Source organism: Stegostoma tigrinum, chromosome 3 (genome assembly GCF_030684315.1).
Source record: "Stegostoma tigrinum isolate sSteTig4 chromosome 3, sSteTig4.hap1, whole genome shotgun sequence".
In the NCBI taxonomy this organism is placed as follows: domain Eukaryota; kingdom Metazoa; phylum Chordata; class Chondrichthyes; order Orectolobiformes; family Stegostomatidae; genus Stegostoma; species Stegostoma tigrinum.
Genome location: NC_081356.1, coordinates 131,996,226 through 132,014,859, shown reverse-complemented (window position 1 = coordinate 132,014,859; position 18,634 = coordinate 131,996,226). Strand labels below are relative to the sequence as shown.

Below are 18,634 nucleotides of genomic sequence, written 5' to 3'. Positions count from 1 at the left end.
AGTAGATTTGTCAGCACCTCTGTCCCAACATTTCTTCTTAAAAAATCCAGGACCAAATGTATCTATTAAAGCCAGAGCCTGCTTCTGGGCTGTGGAAACTGCAATGTAACTCCCTCACAACACAAAAAGTTAAACTGTGTTATAATGCATCTCCCATTTTAAAGCAGCAAGATGGAGATTTAAATAAATATTCACCTACTTTTGGAGCCATGAGGCTGCCATACCATAAACAGATTTATAGCGTATTGAATTACACATTATAACTGACGTTATTTTCATATCTACCGTGCTTAATTCAAAATTGGCCGGGTTCTCTAATGGATTCAGCTGAATCCCAGGAAGTGAGGCAAAAGTCTACCCCTGACTTGTCCCATCCTCTCTTTGACATGTCGAACGGTGGAGCAGGCTCGAAGTGCCGGATGGCCTACTCCTGTGCCCAATCGCTATGTTTTCTATGTTACCTCTTTAAGAGCTCAGACACGCACAGCAAACAAACTGCAGTGTCGCACTTTGGTCTGGGAAGCGAAGAGTTAAGGTGCCTGGCTGTAGGTGGAGTTGTGAAACCGAGTGAGAGTCAGGAGGAAGGGAAAACGGTTCAGGATTAACTTCAGCGCTGAGCAGGTTCGCTCAAGGGACTCAAGCATGAGTGAGGGATTCAAGAGGATGGTGTTCGCGGCCTTGCTGTGTGTCATCACTGAGATCAGCTACACTCAAGGTGGGCTAATGTATGTGTAGCTGTAATTTACCTGATCGCCTTTTCAAATGGCCAGAACTTAGCCCAGTCACTGGGCTAACTAAGTTATGCTCATAGCTTAGTTATATGAGAGTACTGCTCACTCAGTGAAGTTCATTCTGAAAGAAGTGACAGAGCTCTGAGTTTAGTGACAAGCATCTTGTCATCTGTTTGCACTCTTTATCAGACTCGAGGGAAAGTTCAAGTGCAGTGTGGAGTGTCAAATGTTCTTTGTCCTTCGATTGTCTGAATGGCAAGGCATTGGATTAATGAGAAAACTAAATCATTATCACTTGGTTCGATAAAGGGCTGGAAAGGAAATGAATGAGGCAGTTAATAATTGTATTCTCCCACTCTGAGTTGGTGCAGTGACTCACTGAATTCTGCAGCAAGGCTGGTCACAGAACTCAACCTGACGTTCCACAGGGAGCATAGCAAGGAATCAGGCTATTCAGGCCACTGGTCCATGCTTGTGTGTGTGTGTTCCACCCACCATAGGAAAAGTAATAGGTCATTCAGGCCCTGGAGGCTGTTCGCCATTCAATGAGATCGTGATTAAACTGTGCACAAAGCTCCACATGCCTACCATTGGCCCATATCCCTTACTAACTTCATTGAACAAAAATTTTATCTACCTCAGAATGAAAATTAACAACCAATTCAGGATCCACTGCCATTTTGTGGAAGAGAGCGCCAAACATCTCCAACCCTTTGTGCGTAGAAGTGCTTCCCATCATTTATCCTGAATGGTCCAGCCCTATTTCTCAGGCCGCGCCCCTTGTTCGAGAAGGCAGCTACCAGCCAAAATGGCTCATCTACCCCGTCTTTTCCTGTTAATATCTTGAAGATTTCAAACAGATCACCCTTTGATCTATGTTCTACCAGAGAAGGCCTTAATTTGTATCATCTCTCCTCATAACGTAATCCCTGAAGACCAGGTATCTTTCTTGTAAAGCTACAATTCCCTCTACGATCATCACTCTTTCATCTGTTCAACATTCCTTTTTATGCCTTTCTCCTTCCTGTGCTCAAGTAATTTGCCATTAGCACTATTATAGAATCATAGAATCCTGCAGGACAAAAAGTTTCCATTGAGTCTGTGCTGCCAAAAACGTACTTCTAGCTACACTAGTCCCACATTCCCACACTTGGGCCCGTAACCTTGAAAGTTAAGACATTTCAAGTGCTCATCCAAGGGCTCTTTAAAGGCTGTGAGATTTCCTGCCTTAACTACCTTCACATGCAGGGCATTCCAGACCCGCATCACCGTCTGATAGAAAAAGTCTTTCCTCAGGCCAGCTGGAGGTCATTGTACATGTTGGTACCAACAACACAAGAAGAGAAAGGACAGGGTTCTGGAGAGAGAATATCATCAGAAGTTAGGCAGGAGGCTAAAACGTGCGTCTTCAGGGGTAGTAATATCTAGATTACTCACGGCAGCACATGCTGGTGAGAGCTGAAGTAGGAGTGTGGAGCAGATGAACGTGTGGATGAGGAACTGACGCGGGGGCAGGGATTTACATTTTCATCAGAACCTCTTTAAGGGTGTAAGTGATAAGAAGGAAAGGTCGTACCTAAATTGGAAGGGAGCCATTATCCTGATGAGGAGATTGGCTAGTGTTACTCAGGAGGCTTTAAACTAGTAAGAGGAGTGGCAAGGGTTGGACCGAAAGAGATAGTGAGAAAAGATTAGTCTGAGGCTGGTACTGTTGAGATGAGGAGCAAGTCAAATAGTCAAGGCAGACAGGATCAAGGCAGGGCTGATTAATTAAACTACATTTATTTCATTACAAGAGGTGAGACAGGTAAGACAGATGAACCCAGGGCATGGTTGGGAACAGGGAACTGGGACACCATAGCAATTACAGAGATGTGGCTCAGCGATGGACAGGACTGACAGCTTCATGTTCCAGGGGATTCATGCTCCAGGTAGGATGGAATGCGGAGATGGGGTGGAAACAAGAGTGGAAGGGGCTGGTGTTTTTGCTTAGGGATAACATTACAGCTGTACTTAGGGAGGATATTCCTGGGAGCACATCCAGTCAAATTATTTGGGTGGAACTAAGAAATGAGAAAGGGATGATCAACTTATTGGAATTGTCCCCTCCCACCCCCGCCCCCGTAGTCCGTGGGAAATTGAGAGACAAAATTGTCAGGAGATCTCAGTAATTTATAAGAATAGTAGGATGGTTATGGTAGAGGATTTTAACTTTCCAAATATAGACTGGGGTTACCATAGTGTGAAGGCTTCAGATGGAAAGGAATTTGTTGTGTGCAGAAGAAAATGTTTTTATTCAGTATGTGGCTGGAGAAGATAGGAAACTTGACCTACTCTTGGGAAATAAGGCAGGGCAGGTGGCTAAGACGTCAGTGGGGCAAGTGGCCATAATTCTATTAGCTTTAAAATTGTCATGGAAAAGCATTGACCTGATTTAAAAGTTAAAGCTCTAAATTGGATAGAGGCCAATGTTGACCATATTAGGCAAGAATTTTCATTAGTTTTATAGGGGCAGATATTCGTGGCTAAAGGGATGACTCAAAAGTTGGAAGCCTTCAAAAAATGAGATAAGGAGAGTCCAGAGACAGTACGTTCCTGTTGGGGTGAAGGGCAAGGCTGGTAGCTATAGGGAATGCCGGATGACTAGAGAAATTGAGGTTCTGTTCAAGAAAAAGGAAAAGAAGGGAGCATATGTTAGGTATAGACAGCAGGGATTGGGTGAATCCTGGGAGGAGTATAAGGGCAGTAGGAGTATGTTTAAGAGGGAAATCAGAGGGCAAAAATGGGCCGTGATGTATCTTTGATAAATAGCAATAAGGAGAATCCAAAGAAATTCTACAAATGCACGAATGACAAACTAGTAACGAGGGAGAGAATGGAGCCCCTAAAATATCAACAAAGCCATCTATGTGTGGCAGCTGGGTGAAACATTGAACAAGTATTTCACATCAGTATTTACTTAAGGAAGGTGGTAAGGAAAAGCCAGGGAACTATAGGCTGACGAGCCTAACATTGGTGGTGGGCAAGTTGTTAGAAGGAATCCTGAAGGACAGGATTTATATGTATTTGGAAAGGCAAGGACTAATTAGGGATATTAAACATGGCTTTGTGTATGGGAAATCATGTCCTACTAACTTGATTAAGCTTTTTGAAGAAGTGACGAAGGAGATTGATGAAGGCAGAGTGATAGATTTTGTATATATGGATTTCAACGAGGCATTCAACTGGGTTCTGCTGCTAGACTGGTCAGCAAGGCTAGACCACATGGAATACAGGGAGAACTAGCCATTTGGATACAAAAGTGGCTCAAAGGTAGAAGGTGATGGTGGAGGTTTGTTCTTTGGACTGGAGGCCTGTGACCAGAGATGTGCCACAAGCATTGATGCTGGGTCCACTGATTTCTGTCATTTCTATAAATGCTGAGGATGTGAATAAAGGTGGTATGGTAAGTAAGTTTGCAGATGCCACCAAAATTGATGATGTGAACAATGAAGAAGGTTATCTCAGAGTACAGCGGGATTTTGATCAGATGGGCCAATGGGCCGAGGAGTGGCAGATGGAGTCTAATTTAGATACATGTGAAGTGCTGCATTTTGGGAAGGCAAATCAGAGCAGGACTTATACATTTAACGGTAAGGTCTTAGGATTGTTGTTGAACAAAGAGACCTCGGAGTGCAAATTCAAATTTCCTTGAAATTGGAGTTGCAGGTAGATTGGACAGTGAAAAAGGTGTTTGGTACACTAGCCATTATTGCTCAGTGCGTTGAGTGTAAGAGCTAAGAGATCATGTTGTGGCTGTACAGGACATTGTTTAGGCCACTTTTGGAATACTGCATTTAATTCTGGTCTCCCTGCTTTAGGAGAGATGTTGTGAAACTTGAAAGGGTTCAGAAAAGATTTACAAGGATATTGCCAGGGTTGGAGGGTTTGAGCTATAGGGAGAGGCTGAATAGGTTGGGGGTGTTTTCCCTGTCGTGTCAGAGGCTAAGGAGTGGCCTTATAAATTCATGAGATGTATGGACAGGGTGAATAGCCAAGGTCTTTATCCCAGGTTAGGGGTATCCAAAACTAGAGAACGTAGGTTTAAAGTGATAGGGAAAAAGTTGAGAAGGGACCTAAGGGGAAACATTTTCTGCAGAGAGTGGTGTGTGTATGAAATGAGCAGCTGGGGAAGTGGTGGAGGCTGGTACAATTACAACATTTAAAAGGCACCTGGATGGGTACATGAATAGAAAAGGTTTAGAGGGATACGGGCCAAATGCTGGCAAATGGGACCAGATCAGTTTAGGGTTTCAGATTGGCATGGATAAGTTGGGCTGAAGAGTCTGCCTCCATGCTGTACAAATCTACGACTATGACTTCTATGTCTCCTGACTTTCACATTAAAATGATACCCCCTTGCTATTGACACTTCAAATGATGGGAATAACTGCTTTTAATCCACCCTGCTTCTCTCATACATCTCAGACAGGTCCCCCCTCATCCTTCTCTGCTCCAAAGAAAATGACCCGACCTTATCTAATCTCCCTGCATCTCTGGAATGCTCCATCCCAGGTAACTTCCTGGTGAATCACCTCTGAAATTGAAAGTTCGTCTCAGCGATGGTGATCATGAAATTATCATTGATTGTTGTAAAAACCCATTCTGGTTCACTCATGCCCTTTTGACGAGGGAAGTCTGCCAACCTTATCTGGTCTGGCCTACTTGTCACTCCAAGCCCACAGCAATGTTGTTGACTCTTAATTGCCCCCTGAAAATGGCTGAGTGAGAGATTCAGCTCAAGGGCAAGTAGGGACGGCCATTGAATGGTGGCCTAGCCAGTAATGCGCACGTTAGCTGAAAGATTTTTTAAAAATTCCTTGTCATAACCTTCTCCAGTAATTCAGATGATGAGTAAAATAAGTTTGGGGACAGGGTAACAGTCAGTTAGCTGAGTTGGCTGGAGAGTTGGAGTATGTGCAGTATAATGCTAATATCATCGGCTCATCTCTGTGCCAGCTGAGGTAGGTCTTACGCAATGTCCTCATGATGTACCCCATGGTTACAGGGACAGGGCAAGAGAATGGGGTTGAGAAACATATCAGCCATGATTGATGATGAGCAAATTCGATGGGCCAAATGGCTGAATGAATTCTGCTCCTCGATGTTATCTTATGGTCTATTGTGATAACAAAACTGAAGGCACAATTGACAACCCTCAGAGAATGAGAAAGCAACGTGGAATGAGAGATACAGCAAAACTAGCACAGGGCCCAACAATGTCTCAGGGGAGCAATGGGGAAGAAGAGGTTTGCACAGAACGTAAATTCGTAACTATTTGGGCTCCCAGGCATCTAACTGTGAAGTTAGCAAATATGCCCCACTCAGTGTCTATGTAATGTCTTGAATACATGAATTGACCCTACACTGAAGGGAGCAAACATCCAGGGATTGTTTTGCCTTCACTGTTTTCTGGAACTCATCCTCTTTGTCTCGTGTTGAAAGCCTCACAGTGGCCTTTCTGCTACTCAGAGGGACCTTACCCTCGGAGCTGCCAGACGGGCTATGAGAGGTTGAGTAGGCACTGCTGGTTCAGAATTTGGCCTTTACATACTCAAGGCAGTTGGCCTTGTTGGATTGGTCAGCACTGTCTCACTGCTCTCTCAGAAGGTCATGAATTCCGCCTTTAACCGTCAGAGGCTGGAGCCATTAAAAACCAGGGAAGTAACCCACAGAAAGGCGAGGTGTATCTGTGATGGGCTGATACATTTCCAGGCATTAGGGGTTTCCTGTAAAAGCAGGCATTTGCGAAGGACTTTGGTTCAACCACATTTGGAATACAGCGTACAGTTCTGGTCGCCACTTTACCAAAAGGATGTGGATGCTTTGGAGAGGGTGCAGAGGAGGTTCACCAGGATGTTGCATGGTATGGAGAGTGCTAGCTATGAAGAGAGGTTGAGTAGATTAGGATTATTTACATTAGAAAGACGGAGATTGAGGGGGGACCTGACTGAGGTCCACAAAATCATGAGGGGTATAAACAGGGTGGATAGCAAGAAGCTTTTTCCCAGAGTGGGGGACTCAATTACTAGGGGTCATGAGTTCAAAGTGAAAGGGGAAAAGTTTAAGGGAGATATGCGTGGAAAGTTCTTTACACAGAGGGTGGTGGGTGCCTGGAACGCGTTGCCAGCGGAGGCAGTAGAGGCGGGCACGATAGCGTCATTTAAGATGTCTCTAGACATGAATGGGCTGGGAGCAGAGAGATGCAGATCCTTGGAAAATAGGCAACTGGTTTAGATAGAGGATCTCGATCGGCGCAGGCTTGGAGGGCCAAAGGGCCCTTTCCTGTGCTATAATTTTCTTTGTCCTTTGTTCTATTTGGATGTGGCATCACTTAAAAAACCGTCCTTAAGGACCCTGGAGTAGGTGATAGGGATAGATAATAAAATGTGAGACTGGATGAACACAGCAGGACCAGCAGCATCTCAGGAGCACAAAAGCTGACATTTCGGGCCTAGACCCTTCATCAGAGAGGGGGATGGGGTGAGGGTTCTGGAATAAATAGGGAGAGAGGAGGAGACGGTCCGAAGATGGAGAGAAAAGAAGATAGGTGGAGAGGAGAGTATAGGTGGGGAGGTAGGGAGGGGATAGGTCAGTCCAGGGAAGACGGACACCTGAAGGAGGTGGGATGAGGTTAGTAGGTAGGAGATGGAGGTGCGGCTTGGGGTGGGAGGAAGGGATGGGTGAGAGGAAGAACAGGTTAGGGAGGCAGAGACAGGTTGGACTGGTTTTGGGATGCAGTGGGTGGAGGGGAAGAGCTGGGCTGGTTGTGTGCTGCAGTGGGTGGAGCGGATGAACTGGGCTGGTTTTGGGATGCGGTGGGGGAAGGGGAGATTTTGAAGCTAGTGAAGTCCACATTGATACCGATGGGCTGCAGGGTTCCCAAGCAGAATATGAGTTGCTGTTCCTGCAACCTTCGGGTGGCATCATTGTGGCACTGCAGGAGGACCATGATGGAAATGTCATCTAAAGAATGGGAGGGGGAGTGGAAATGGTTTGCGACTGGGAGGTGCAGTTGTTTATTGTGAACCGAGCGGAGGTGTTCTGCAAAGCGGTCCCCAAGCCTCCGCTTGGTTTCCCCAATGTAGAGGGAGCCACACCGGGTACAGTGGATGCAGTATACCACATTGGCAGATGTGCAGGTGAACCTCTGCTTAATGTGGAATGTCATCTTGGGGCCTGGGATAGGGGTGAGGGAGGTGGTGTGGGGGCAAGTGTAGCATTTCCTGCAGTTGCAGGGGAAGGTGCCGGGTGTGGTGGGGTTGGAGGGCAGTGTGGAGCGAACAAGGGAGTCACGGAGAGAGTGGTCTCTCCGGAAAGCAGACAGGGGTGGGGATGGAAAAATGTCTTGGGTGGTGGGGTCGGATTGTAGATGGCGGAAGTGTCGGAGGTGATAGGGAGCTGCCTTTTGAACTGCAGCTGTCCATGTTCTGCAGGTGGACCCTAAATGCTGTTAGGGAGACATTCCCAGGATATTGACCCAGCAACACTGAAGAAGTGGTGATATATTTCCAAGTGGCTCGGAGAAGAGCTTGCAGTGGTGGTATCCCTGTGTATCTGCTATCCTTATCCTTCTAGCTGGAAGAAGTTATGTGTTTAGAAGGTGCTAAGTAAGGAGTTTTGATGAGTTGCTCTCACTCTATTTCAGAGAATAGACCCTGGGAAGATTGATGAGAAGGTGATGATATTTTTCTAATTCCTTCCTTTTTGTGATATTGTTGAAAAAGGACATATTTTGTCAAAGATTTTTATCTTGCACAAATCAGTACTATTTGCAAGAACACCAAAAAAGGGAAAACAATGCATACAATGAGTAATAGAATTTTGTTTTCCCTTCACATTGGTTAATTCTTGCTAATTATCTTGATGGAGAAGGATAATGCAGGAAACATTGGCTGCTCCTTTCCTCCAGATGCTGCCTGACCTGCTGTGTTCTCCCGGCCTGCTGTTTGTCTACCTTGGATTCCAGCATCTGCGGTAATTTCGGATCTAACCAAGAACTGGAGCTGGCATAGCCTTGGCAGAGAAGATTAAGGATAATCCAAAGAGATTCCACAAGTACATTAAGAGCAAGAGAGCAAATAGAGAGATATTAGGGCCCCTTAACGAATAAAGAAGTTGCTTTTGTGCTGGGCCTGTGGAGATGAGAGAGATATTAAATAAATAATTTGCATCCGTTTTCACTGAGGAGAAAGAAATGGACGCCAGAAAACTCTGGGAAATAAATATTGATGTTTTGAAAACATCATGTTTTGAAAAGGAAGTACTGGAAGTCTCAGAATGTATAAAGGTAGATAAATCTCCAGTACCTGATCTAGTGAGTCCCAGGGCATTGTGGGAAGTTAGGGAGGAAATTAAAGAATCCCTTACAGAAATATTTGTATCATCTATAACTAAGCCCTTGACGAGATTCCACATGGTGAGCTAATGGGTGAAGTTAGGTCACATGGGATTCAGGATGAACTTAGCAGTTGGACACAAAATTAGCTTAATGGCAGGAGACAGAGAGTGTTGGTGATGGGTTGATTTTCCTGTCTGGAGGCCTGTTACCAGCAGTGCTCCACAGGGATGGGTGCTGGGCCCACTCTTGTTTGTTAGTTATATGAACGATTTAGGTGAGATTGTAGAAGGTGTGGTTAGTAAGTTTGCAGATGACACCGAAATTGGTGGTACACGAGACAGTGAAGAAGATTGTCTAAGGTCTTAAATCAACTGGGTCAATGGACTGACGAGTGGCAAATGGAGTTGGATATAAATGCGAGGAATTATATTTTGATAAAACAAACATGGGCAGGACTTACACAATTAAAAGTAAACCATAGAGTCATAGAGATGTACAGCATGGAAACAGACTCCTCAGTTCAACTTGTCCATGCCGATCAGATATCCTAAATTAATCTAGTCCCATTTGCCAGCATTTGGCCCATTTCCCTCTAAGCCCTTCTTATTCATGTACCCATCCAGATGCCTTTTCAATGTTGTAATTGTACCAGCCTCCACCACTTCCTCTACCAGCTCGTTTCATACAAGCATCACCCTCTGTGTGAAAAAATTGCCCCTTAGGTCCCTTTTAAATCTTTTCCCTCTTACCTTAAACCCATGCCCTCTAGTTTTGAATTTCCCCACCCCGGGGAAAAGACTTTGTCAGTTGACTCTTTCCATGTCTCTCATGATTTTCTGAACCTCTGTAAGGTCACACCTCAACCTCCAACACTGCAGGGAAAATAACCCCGGCCTATTCAGCCTCTCCATATAGCCTTGGGTAGTGTTGTAGAACGGAGAGACCTTGGGGTTCAGGCGCATAATTCTTTGAAATTTGTATCACATGTGGACAAGGTGGTTAAGGAGGCATGCATGCTTGCCTTCATTGCTCAGACCTTTGAGTATGGGAGTTGGACTGTCAGGTTGAAGGTGTACAGGGCTTGGGTGAGGCCTCATCTGGAGTACTGTGCCCAGTTCTGGTTGCCCTGATACAGGAAGGATATTATTAAGCTGGAGAGGGTTCAGGCAAGATGTATCAGGATGTTTCTGGGAATGGACGGTATGAGTTATAAGGAGAGGTTGGATAGGCTGGGACTTTTTCACTGGAGTGTAGCAGGTTGAGAGGTGACCTTACAGAGGTTTATAAAATCATGAGGGGCTTGGGTAAGATAAATGCCAGGTGTGTTTTACTTTGGATGGGGATTTCAACACTGGGAACATACTTTTAAGGTGAGAGGGGAAAGATTTTGAAAAGACATGTGGGCAACCAGAGAGTAGCTTGTATGTCGAATGAACTTCCAGAGAAAGTGATGGGTGTGGGTACAGTTACAACATTTAAAAGACATTTGGATAAGTACATAGGAAAGGTTTGGAGGAATATGGGCCAAATGCAGGCAGGTGAACTAGTTTAGTTTGGGATTATGTTCGGCATGGACTGGTTGGACCAAAAGGTCTGTTTCTATGTTATATGACTGTATGACTCGAGATAATGTGTCTCTTTTTAGCAACACTCCAGTTCTGTACTGCCAAATGACTATTTTGTGATACGTTGTTATTGTCCACAGGTTTCGGTCAGAATGGCTGGACAATTGCGACCCCGAGCAGGCTGACAGGTAAGGAAGGAAAGACCACTGTCCTGATCTGTAAGTTTACTCATCCTCACCCAGGATATCCAGGAAATATCACTGTTACATGGAAGGAGGTGCGGGCAAATGTGATGCTCTACAGTTACACAAACTATCCATCGCTGAACTCGCAGAGCGTGGTGTTTGAGAATATGATCCTCCAGAATATGAACAAGCGTTACCAAGTGCTTGGGAATCCAAGGGAGAATGATGCTTCCATAATCATCAAACAGCTGTCTCTACATGACAACTATCAGCAATATATTTGCCTTGTGAATCTGAGCCACTATCCAAATGAAACATCACAGAGTTCAATTCAAACAATTACTGTGGTGCCAGGTGAGGATTTGTTCAAACGTTGTCGAAATCAAATTGTCAATGATTGGGGTCAGAGAGTCGTGCAACATGGCAGGAGGCCATACATCCCTTCACATTCATGCTAACTACCCAATCACCCCATTCCCTTCCCCTCACTCAGTAGTCCTGTAATTCCTACATTTTTCACCTAAATCGAGCTCCTGATCCCCAGCTTGCAAGCTATCCTGTTTTGAAATATGATTTTGAACATCTCCCTTGACCTTTAGGGGCAGCACGGTGGCTCAGTGCCACATAGCACCAGGGACCCAGGTTACTGTCAGTGTGGGGTTTGCATAATTCTCCACTGTCTTTGTGGGTTTCCTTTGGGTGCCCTAGTTTCTTCCTATGGCCCAAAGGTGTGCAGGTTGGGGTGGGATTGGCTGTGTTAAATTGCCCATTGCGTCCAGGGATGTGCAGGCTGGATGGATTAGCCATGGGAAGTGCAGGGTCACAGGGGCAGGGTGGGTCTGGGTAAGATGCTCTTCGAAGGATAGGTGAAGAATCAATGTGCCGAATGGCCTGCTTCCAAACTGTAGAGATCCTATGATCCTTTCCATTTGGAAATCCCTTGTGGATACAATGTGATCCTGAGACCATCTGCCCTGTCACTTGAACGTGAAGGTTTGTAAGAATTGAGGAAAAGAAGACAATACCATGTTAAGTTTAGAAGAACGAGAGGTGATTACCTTGCAAAGTCTAAACTTAATTAAGGCTTTGGCTGGGTGGGTACTGAGAGGGTGTTGTAGACTTCCTGACTGGACTGTGCAGAACATGAAGCCATAGCCTCAGGGTGACAGCTTGGACCCTCAGACTGAGATGAGGAGAAATCTCTTCAATTGGAAGAATGTGAGAATAGTGTGGGAAGGTTAGAATTCTGCATCTTACAGGCAGACTCAAAGGGCTGAATAGCCTTATCCTGTTGTGGCTACCCACCACTTCTCAAGGGCATTTAGGGAGGGGCAATAAATGCTGGCCTAACCAGCAATACCCAATAAATAATAAAAACAATTCAATCAAAACTTTTCCTAATTTTAAAATTACACCCTCCAATTAAATCTCCTCTGCATCTTCTCTATTTCAACTGGGGCATAGCACTACCCTCTCTTTGAGTTCAAAGCTTGGGGGTTTGGGTCTTACATAGCTCGGCTGTTATTCCCACTCTAGCTCTGAAGGAGTGCTGCTCTGTCAGAAGAGCCATCTTTCCCCAAGAACATAGCTGAGCTCACGTCCGCTTATTCCCATGGAGATCGTACGAGAAGAAGCAATTATCATTTCTCAAGTAGACAAACAGGAGGCTGAAAGAACACAGCAGGCCAGGCAGCATCTGGAGGAAAGGAGCAGCTTTGGGTATTACCCTTCTTCAGGGCTGGAAGTGGGGGTAGGGGGTGCTGCAGATAAAGGGGAAGGGAGATGGAACAGTGGTGATAGGTGGAAAGTGGTAGCAGGGCGACTATGTTGGTCGATGGGAGGGATGAACCCAATTGGTGGCTGGAAGGAAGGGTCAGTAAGTGGAATGGTAAGGAACAGGTGGGGCTGGAAGGAGAGGTGGAGAATGGGTGGGGAGGTTATTAGAGAACTCAATTTTGAGTCCTTGTAGGGTGCCCAGGCAGAAGATAAGGTGTTGTTCTTCAAATTTGCATTACGAGTCATTGTGACACTGGAGGAGGCCGAGGACAGACATGTTGTTGGGGGGTGTGGGGTGCGGGTTGGGGGGAGTTGAAATGGGCAGTGACCGGGAGGTTAGTTTGGCCATTACAGGCCAGTTAGAGATGCTCGGCAAAACGGTCACCTAGCCTATGTTTGGTCTCACCCTACGTAGAGAAGACCACGTCAGGAGCATTGGATGCTTATAGGTTGGAGGAGATGCAGGTGAAGCTCTGTCTCACTTGGAAGGGCTGTTTAGGGCCATGAATGGAGGTGAGGTCACAGTGACTCAGGATGCAAATTTGAGGAACAGCATCTTATCTTCTGTCGGGGCACTCTACAGCCTGCAGGACTCAACACTGAGTTCTCCAATTCCAATTACCCTCCCCACCCATCCTCCTGCTTCCTTTCCAGCCCCACCTCCTCCCTTCCATTCCACCTTCTGACCCTCCCTTCCAGCAACCAATCGGATTCGTCCTTCCCATTGACCAACCAGGTCGGACCTACTTCCACCTATCACCATCATTCCACTACCTTCTCCCCAGCACCCCCTTTATCTGCAGCTCCCCCTACCCTCCACATCTAGTCCTGAAGAAGGGTCATACCCGAAACGTTGACTGCTCCTTTCCTCCAGATGTTGCCTGGTTTGCTGTTTTCCTCCAGCCTCCTGTTTGCCTCTCCTGGATTCCAGCATCTGCAGGTTTTTTTTGCCTCTAACACAATTTCTCAAGTGTCCTGACCAGCACATGCCCCCAGATTACTGGGTCATTTGTACTTTGCTCCAGAGCTTGGTGTGCAGCGATTGCATCTGTATTCCTACATTGGACCGGGGACCACGCTTCACAAATGCTTTGTTCAGTTCACAATATTTCCAGCCAATGTGCGAAATTGTGAAAGCTGCAGTGAAAGTGCCTGCAGGCTTTTCATCAATTTTTTTCTAAAGCTGCCTCACTTTCTGTCTTCCTGAATGTTGGCATAAACACAAGCGCATTGTCATACAAATACAGGGAGATGAATCACATTCTGTAAAATCATTTCTCTATCTCAGCTTCAAGGAATGATTTGGTGCCAGTGACCGGGAAGAGGGGAGATCCTGCCACACTGCCCTGTGCCTTTAACCCCTGCAAATGGCTCTCCCAGTCCGTCACTGTCCTGTGGATGAAGGCGAGCCCAGACAAGGAGTCCACTATTTTGAATCAAACTCGTTTCCTCTGCGCTGGCTGTCACTATGTCGACACGGTCACTGTCAATGAAGGACAGCGATATGAACTGACTGGAAACCTGACCCAAGGAGACGCCTCCATCAGAGTGAGGGACCTGTGGCTGAACGATTCCAGCATTTATTTCTGTCATGTCCACGTCAGGATTGGCAATCAGGAAAATGTGACTCAGGATGTGGTGAGGCTCCAGGTTGACGGTAAGGGAGCACCGCGGTCAGGAATTAGATCATTTCCAATTACCTCCATCGTTTACAATTCGATTATTCAATAGCCCCAATTGCCCACATATTGAGAAGGTAGTAGGAGCTGTCTTGTTGAAACATTACCATCGCTTACTTGAGTAGCCTCCCACAGTGTGTCCCAGGCCCAACCATCTTCAGCTGCTTCATCCCCACTTCACCGATGTTTGCACAATGTTCAGCACCATTCGCAACTCTCACACACTGAAGCCATGTCCAAATGCAACAGGATCTAGTCACTACCCAGGCTTAGGCTGACAAATGGCAAGTGACACTTACACCACACAAGTGCCAGGGAATGACCATCCCCAACAAGAAATAATCTAATAATTTCCCCTTGACATTCAATGGCATTACCATCACTGAACCCTGCACTATCGACATCCTGGGGGTTACCATTGGCCAGAAATTGAACTGCACTAGACACGTAAACACAATGGCTGCAAGGGCAGTCCAGAGGCTGGGAATCCTGCAGTGAGTAACTCACCCCCTGACTCCCCAAAGCCTGTCCACCATCCACAGGGCACAAGTCAGGAGTGCAATGGAATACTCCCCACTTGCCTGGATGGGTGCAGCCCCAACAACACTCAGGAACCTTAACCCCATATGGGACAAAGCAGCTCCCACTTGATTGGCACCACATCCACAAGCATCCACTCCCTCCACCACTGACACTCAGTGGCCGCAGTGTGTACTATCTACACTGCGGAAATTCACCAAAGATCTTCACACAGTACCTTCTAAGCCTGTGACCTCCATCATCAAGAAAGACAAGTGCAGCAGATACATGGGAACACCACCATCAGCAAGTTCCTCTCCAAGCCACTCACCATCCTGACTTGGAAAATGTATCACCATTCCTTCAGGTCAAAATCCTGGAATTCCCTCCCAAACGGCATTGTGGTTCAACCCACAGCAGGTGAACTGCAGCTGTTCAAGAAGGCAGCTCACCCCCACCTTCTCAAGGGGCAACTAGGGACGGGGCAATAAATGCTGGCCCAGCTGGCCGCACCCACATCCCATGGACCAATGAGAAAAACGTAACTTGCATCTCTCTGTTTCCCTCCCGAAGCCCCAGCGACGATCCTGGAGCTGTCGGCTCTGAGAGAGAATGGCACTGGAACCGTTATCGTGTGCCGCGTGGTGGGGGAGCCATTTGCCAACATAACGTGGGTAGACCCTAAAGGAAGCCCCGTGTCCAGGGGCGTGACAGTCACCCGAGAGCCTGTGAGGCATCAGACCCTGGGAAAGCTCCATAACCCGGCACTGAGAGGGACGTACAGCTGTGTGGCTGAAAACAAACACGGCAGGGACTCTCAACAGATTGACTTCCCCTCTACTGACAACAACTACTCCAATTTCATCGTGGGAATGCTGTGCCTGATCCCTTTAATCAAATTTCTCCTCCTGCTGGTGACAGGGATCATTCTCTTCATGAAAATAAAAGGTTCGCCCATCTGTTTCTGTCTGTTTTGCGATTTAAAGCAGGAATGAGCAAGAAAGTGAGTTAGCTACCTCCTAAGTTGTCAAGAAAAGACCCTAAATGTGACCGAAAATAACTGGGAAAGCAAAAAGCTGCTGACCCTGGAGACCCGAAGTAAAAATAGAAATTCCTGGAGAAACTCAGCAGGTCTGGCAGCATCTGCAGAGAGAGAAACGGTTAACATTTTGAGTCAGGGACAGAAGGAACTGGAGAATCTGAGAGAACACAGTGTGAAGCTGGATGAACACAGCAGGCCAGGCAACATCAGAGGAGCAGGAAAGCTTGACGTTTCAGGCCTAGACCCTTCTTCTGAAGAAGGGTCCTGACCCGAAACGTCAGCTTTCCTGCTCCTCTGATGTTGCTTGGCCTGCTGTGTTCATCCAGCTTCACACCGCGGTATCTAACATTTTGAGTCATATTGGGCCCCATAAGACCACAAGATGTAGGAGCAGAAGGAGGCCATTCAGCCCATCGAGTGCTCTGTCATTCAATGAAATAGTGGCTGATCTGGTTATTGACAACATCCCTTTCCTGCCTTATCCCTATAGCCCTTGATTCCCTGACTGATTAAAAATCTGACTACCGTGGCTTTGAATGTACTGAATGACTCAGCCTCTGCGGTAAACAATTCCACAGATTCACAACCCTCTGAGAGAAGAACTCGAAATATTAACTCGGTTTCACTGGTCACAGATAATAAAAATACAAACCTGCTTTGCCCAAGCCTGAGACAGCAATTGTGGATTAATGGTTCTGTTACTGCGCCCAGCAGTCTGGGCTGTACTGAGTTCAATATCTCACTGCAGGAGCAATGATATTTCAAATTTGATAAGTCTCGAATAAGATAGACATCCTGTCAATGACCTTGAAGCTATCAGATTGTTGTAATAATGAATCAGATTCACCCGTGCTCTTTAGGGGAGGGAATTTTCTGCTGTTGCCCAATTTGGTTTGCATAACTACAGGTAGGCGCTCTCTGAAATAGCAGAGAAAGCCACTCATTAGTGCTGGGCCCAGGATTTATTGCCAGTCCCTAGTTGCCCCTTGAGAAGGTAGTGGCTAGTTGTCTTCTTGAACCGCTCCTGCTCTGAGCTGACCCACAATGCCATTAGGGAGGGAATTCCATCATATTGACCCAGTGACACCGAAGGAACGGTGAGGCGCATCTGTTTCTGCTGCCGTGGTCAAAGCCAGCTAGTCTATTTATTTTACTCCTTCTACTCTCTGGGGTGGCACGGTGGCTCAGTGGTTAGCACTGCAGCTTCACAGCACCAGGGTCCCGGGTTCGATTCCAGCCTCGGGCGGCTGTCTGTGCGGAGTTTGCACATTCTCCCCGTGTCTGCGTGGGTTTCCTCCGGGTACTCTGGTTTCCTCCCACAGTCCAAAGATGTGCAGGCTAGGTGGATCGGCCATGTTAAATTGCCAGTAGTGTTCAGGGGTGTGTGGGTTATAGGGGGATGGGTCTGGGTGGAATGCTTCAAGGGGCGGTGTGGACTTGTTGGGCCGAAGGGTCTGTTTCCACACTGTAGGTAATCTAATCTAATCTATCCTTTCTCATAATCAATACAACGGAATGCCTGACAGAGCCTTTCAGAGAGCAGTTCAAAATTAACCACATTGCGTTGGGCCTGGAGTCACATGTAGGCCAGAACAGGTAAGGATGGCAGTTTCCTTCCCTAAAGGACGTTAGTGAACCAGATGGGTTATTTGATGTACTGGATATCCTTCATACACGGTATGTTTAAGATACTGAATGGATAATGGACGATCAATACTTGAACATTGCATTTCTCTTTCTTCCCACAGATTAAATGACCATCAAGTGGAGGGTGAGACATCCATGGCTTCCGTACGAACGCTTTCTTATTCCCCTCTCCCTCTGCACCAAGGTCTTATCCTGAATGCGACTCATAATTATCCATCAGGATAGACTTTGTTTTGTCCTCTTTCCTGGTTTTACTTCTTCGCTCTGGTGGATGCTCCCAGTGTGGTCCTGGGGGAGTTCTGCACCATTGGAGACACCGTATTTCTGGCGGGATGTTAAAGTGGGGCCCTGCCTGACCTCTCATGGGGGAGTGAAATGTCCCCTATCCATTTCAATGAAAAGCTGCATGGCTGCATTGGGAGCGGGGGCTTGTCCAAAATTTACCTCTCAATTGGCGTCGTGAAGGAAAGAAATTGTCCTGTGTTTGCGGGATCTTGCTGTGCTCAAAATGATCGCGGTGTTTCCTGCCTTTCAATTGTGATAGATCATAGACAATGTCAGGAAGTCGCGTTCTATCCTGCAAATTGATTTTGGTGTGTCGGACTTTCTCTGTATTTCCTGCTCTCCAAGTCATCCAGCTTTTACCTACTTCCTAGATAACAAAGTGTGGAGCTGGATGAACACAGCAGGCCACGCAGCATCTCACGAGCACAAAAGCTGACGTTTCGGGCCTAGACCCTTCATCAGAGAGGGGGATGGGGAGAGGGAACTGGAATAAATAGGGAGAGAGGGGGAGGCGGATGGAAGATGGAGAGAAAAGAAGGTAGGTGGAGAGGAGAGTATAGGTGGGGAGGTAGGGAGGGGATAGGTCAGTCCAGGGAAGATGGACAGGTCAAGGAGGCGAGATGAGGTGGTAGGTAGGAAATGGAGGTGCGGCTTGAGGTGGGAGGAAGGGATGGGTGAGAGGAAGAACAGGTTAGGGAAACAGAGACAGGCTGGACTGGTTTTGGGATGCAGTGGGTGGAGGGAACGAGATGGGCTGGTTTTGGGATGCAGTAGGCGAAGGGGAGATTTTGACGCTTGTGAAGTCCACATCGATACCATTGGGCT

General features: G+C 46.7%; 1 protein-coding gene across 2 annotated transcripts; it reads left to right on the top strand.

Moving 5' to 3' along the window:
• The first annotated feature begins 584 nt into the window (after positions 1–584).
• On the top strand, positions 585–18,227 carry LOC125451193 (uncharacterized). 2 transcript variants are annotated; one of them, XM_048528035.2, is made up of 5 exons: positions 585–715; positions 10,817–10,864; positions 13,926–14,294; positions 15,409–15,783; positions 17,626–18,227. In XM_048528035.2, exons 1-5 carry the CDS (start codon positions 643–645, stop codon positions 17,628–17,630), a joined length of 870 nt encoding a protein of 289 aa, XP_048383992.1. In that variant the 5' UTR covers positions 585–642; the 3' UTR covers positions 17,631–18,227. The 2 variants fall into 2 exon arrangements, with proteins under 2 accessions (XP_048383992.1, XP_048383990.1); XM_048528033.2 differs by having other exon boundaries at positions 10,817–11,215.
• The last annotated feature ends 407 nt before the right edge of the window (positions 18,228–18,634 follow it).

Excerpts from the sequence above, each read along its gene's own strand:
- LOC125451193 (XM_048528033.2), top strand. The coding sequence starts at position 643 with ATGAGTGAGGGATTCAAGAGGATGGTGTTCGCGGCCTTGCTGTGTGTC. Across the intron at positions 716-10,816 it reads TGAGATCAGCTACACTCAAG|GTTTCGGTCAGAATGGCTGG; the intron begins GTGGGCTAATGT and ends TATTGTCCACAG. Across the intron at positions 11,216-13,925 it reads AACAATTACTGTGGTGCCAG|CTTCAAGGAATGATTTGGTG; the intron begins GTGAGGATTTGT and ends TCTCTATCTCAG.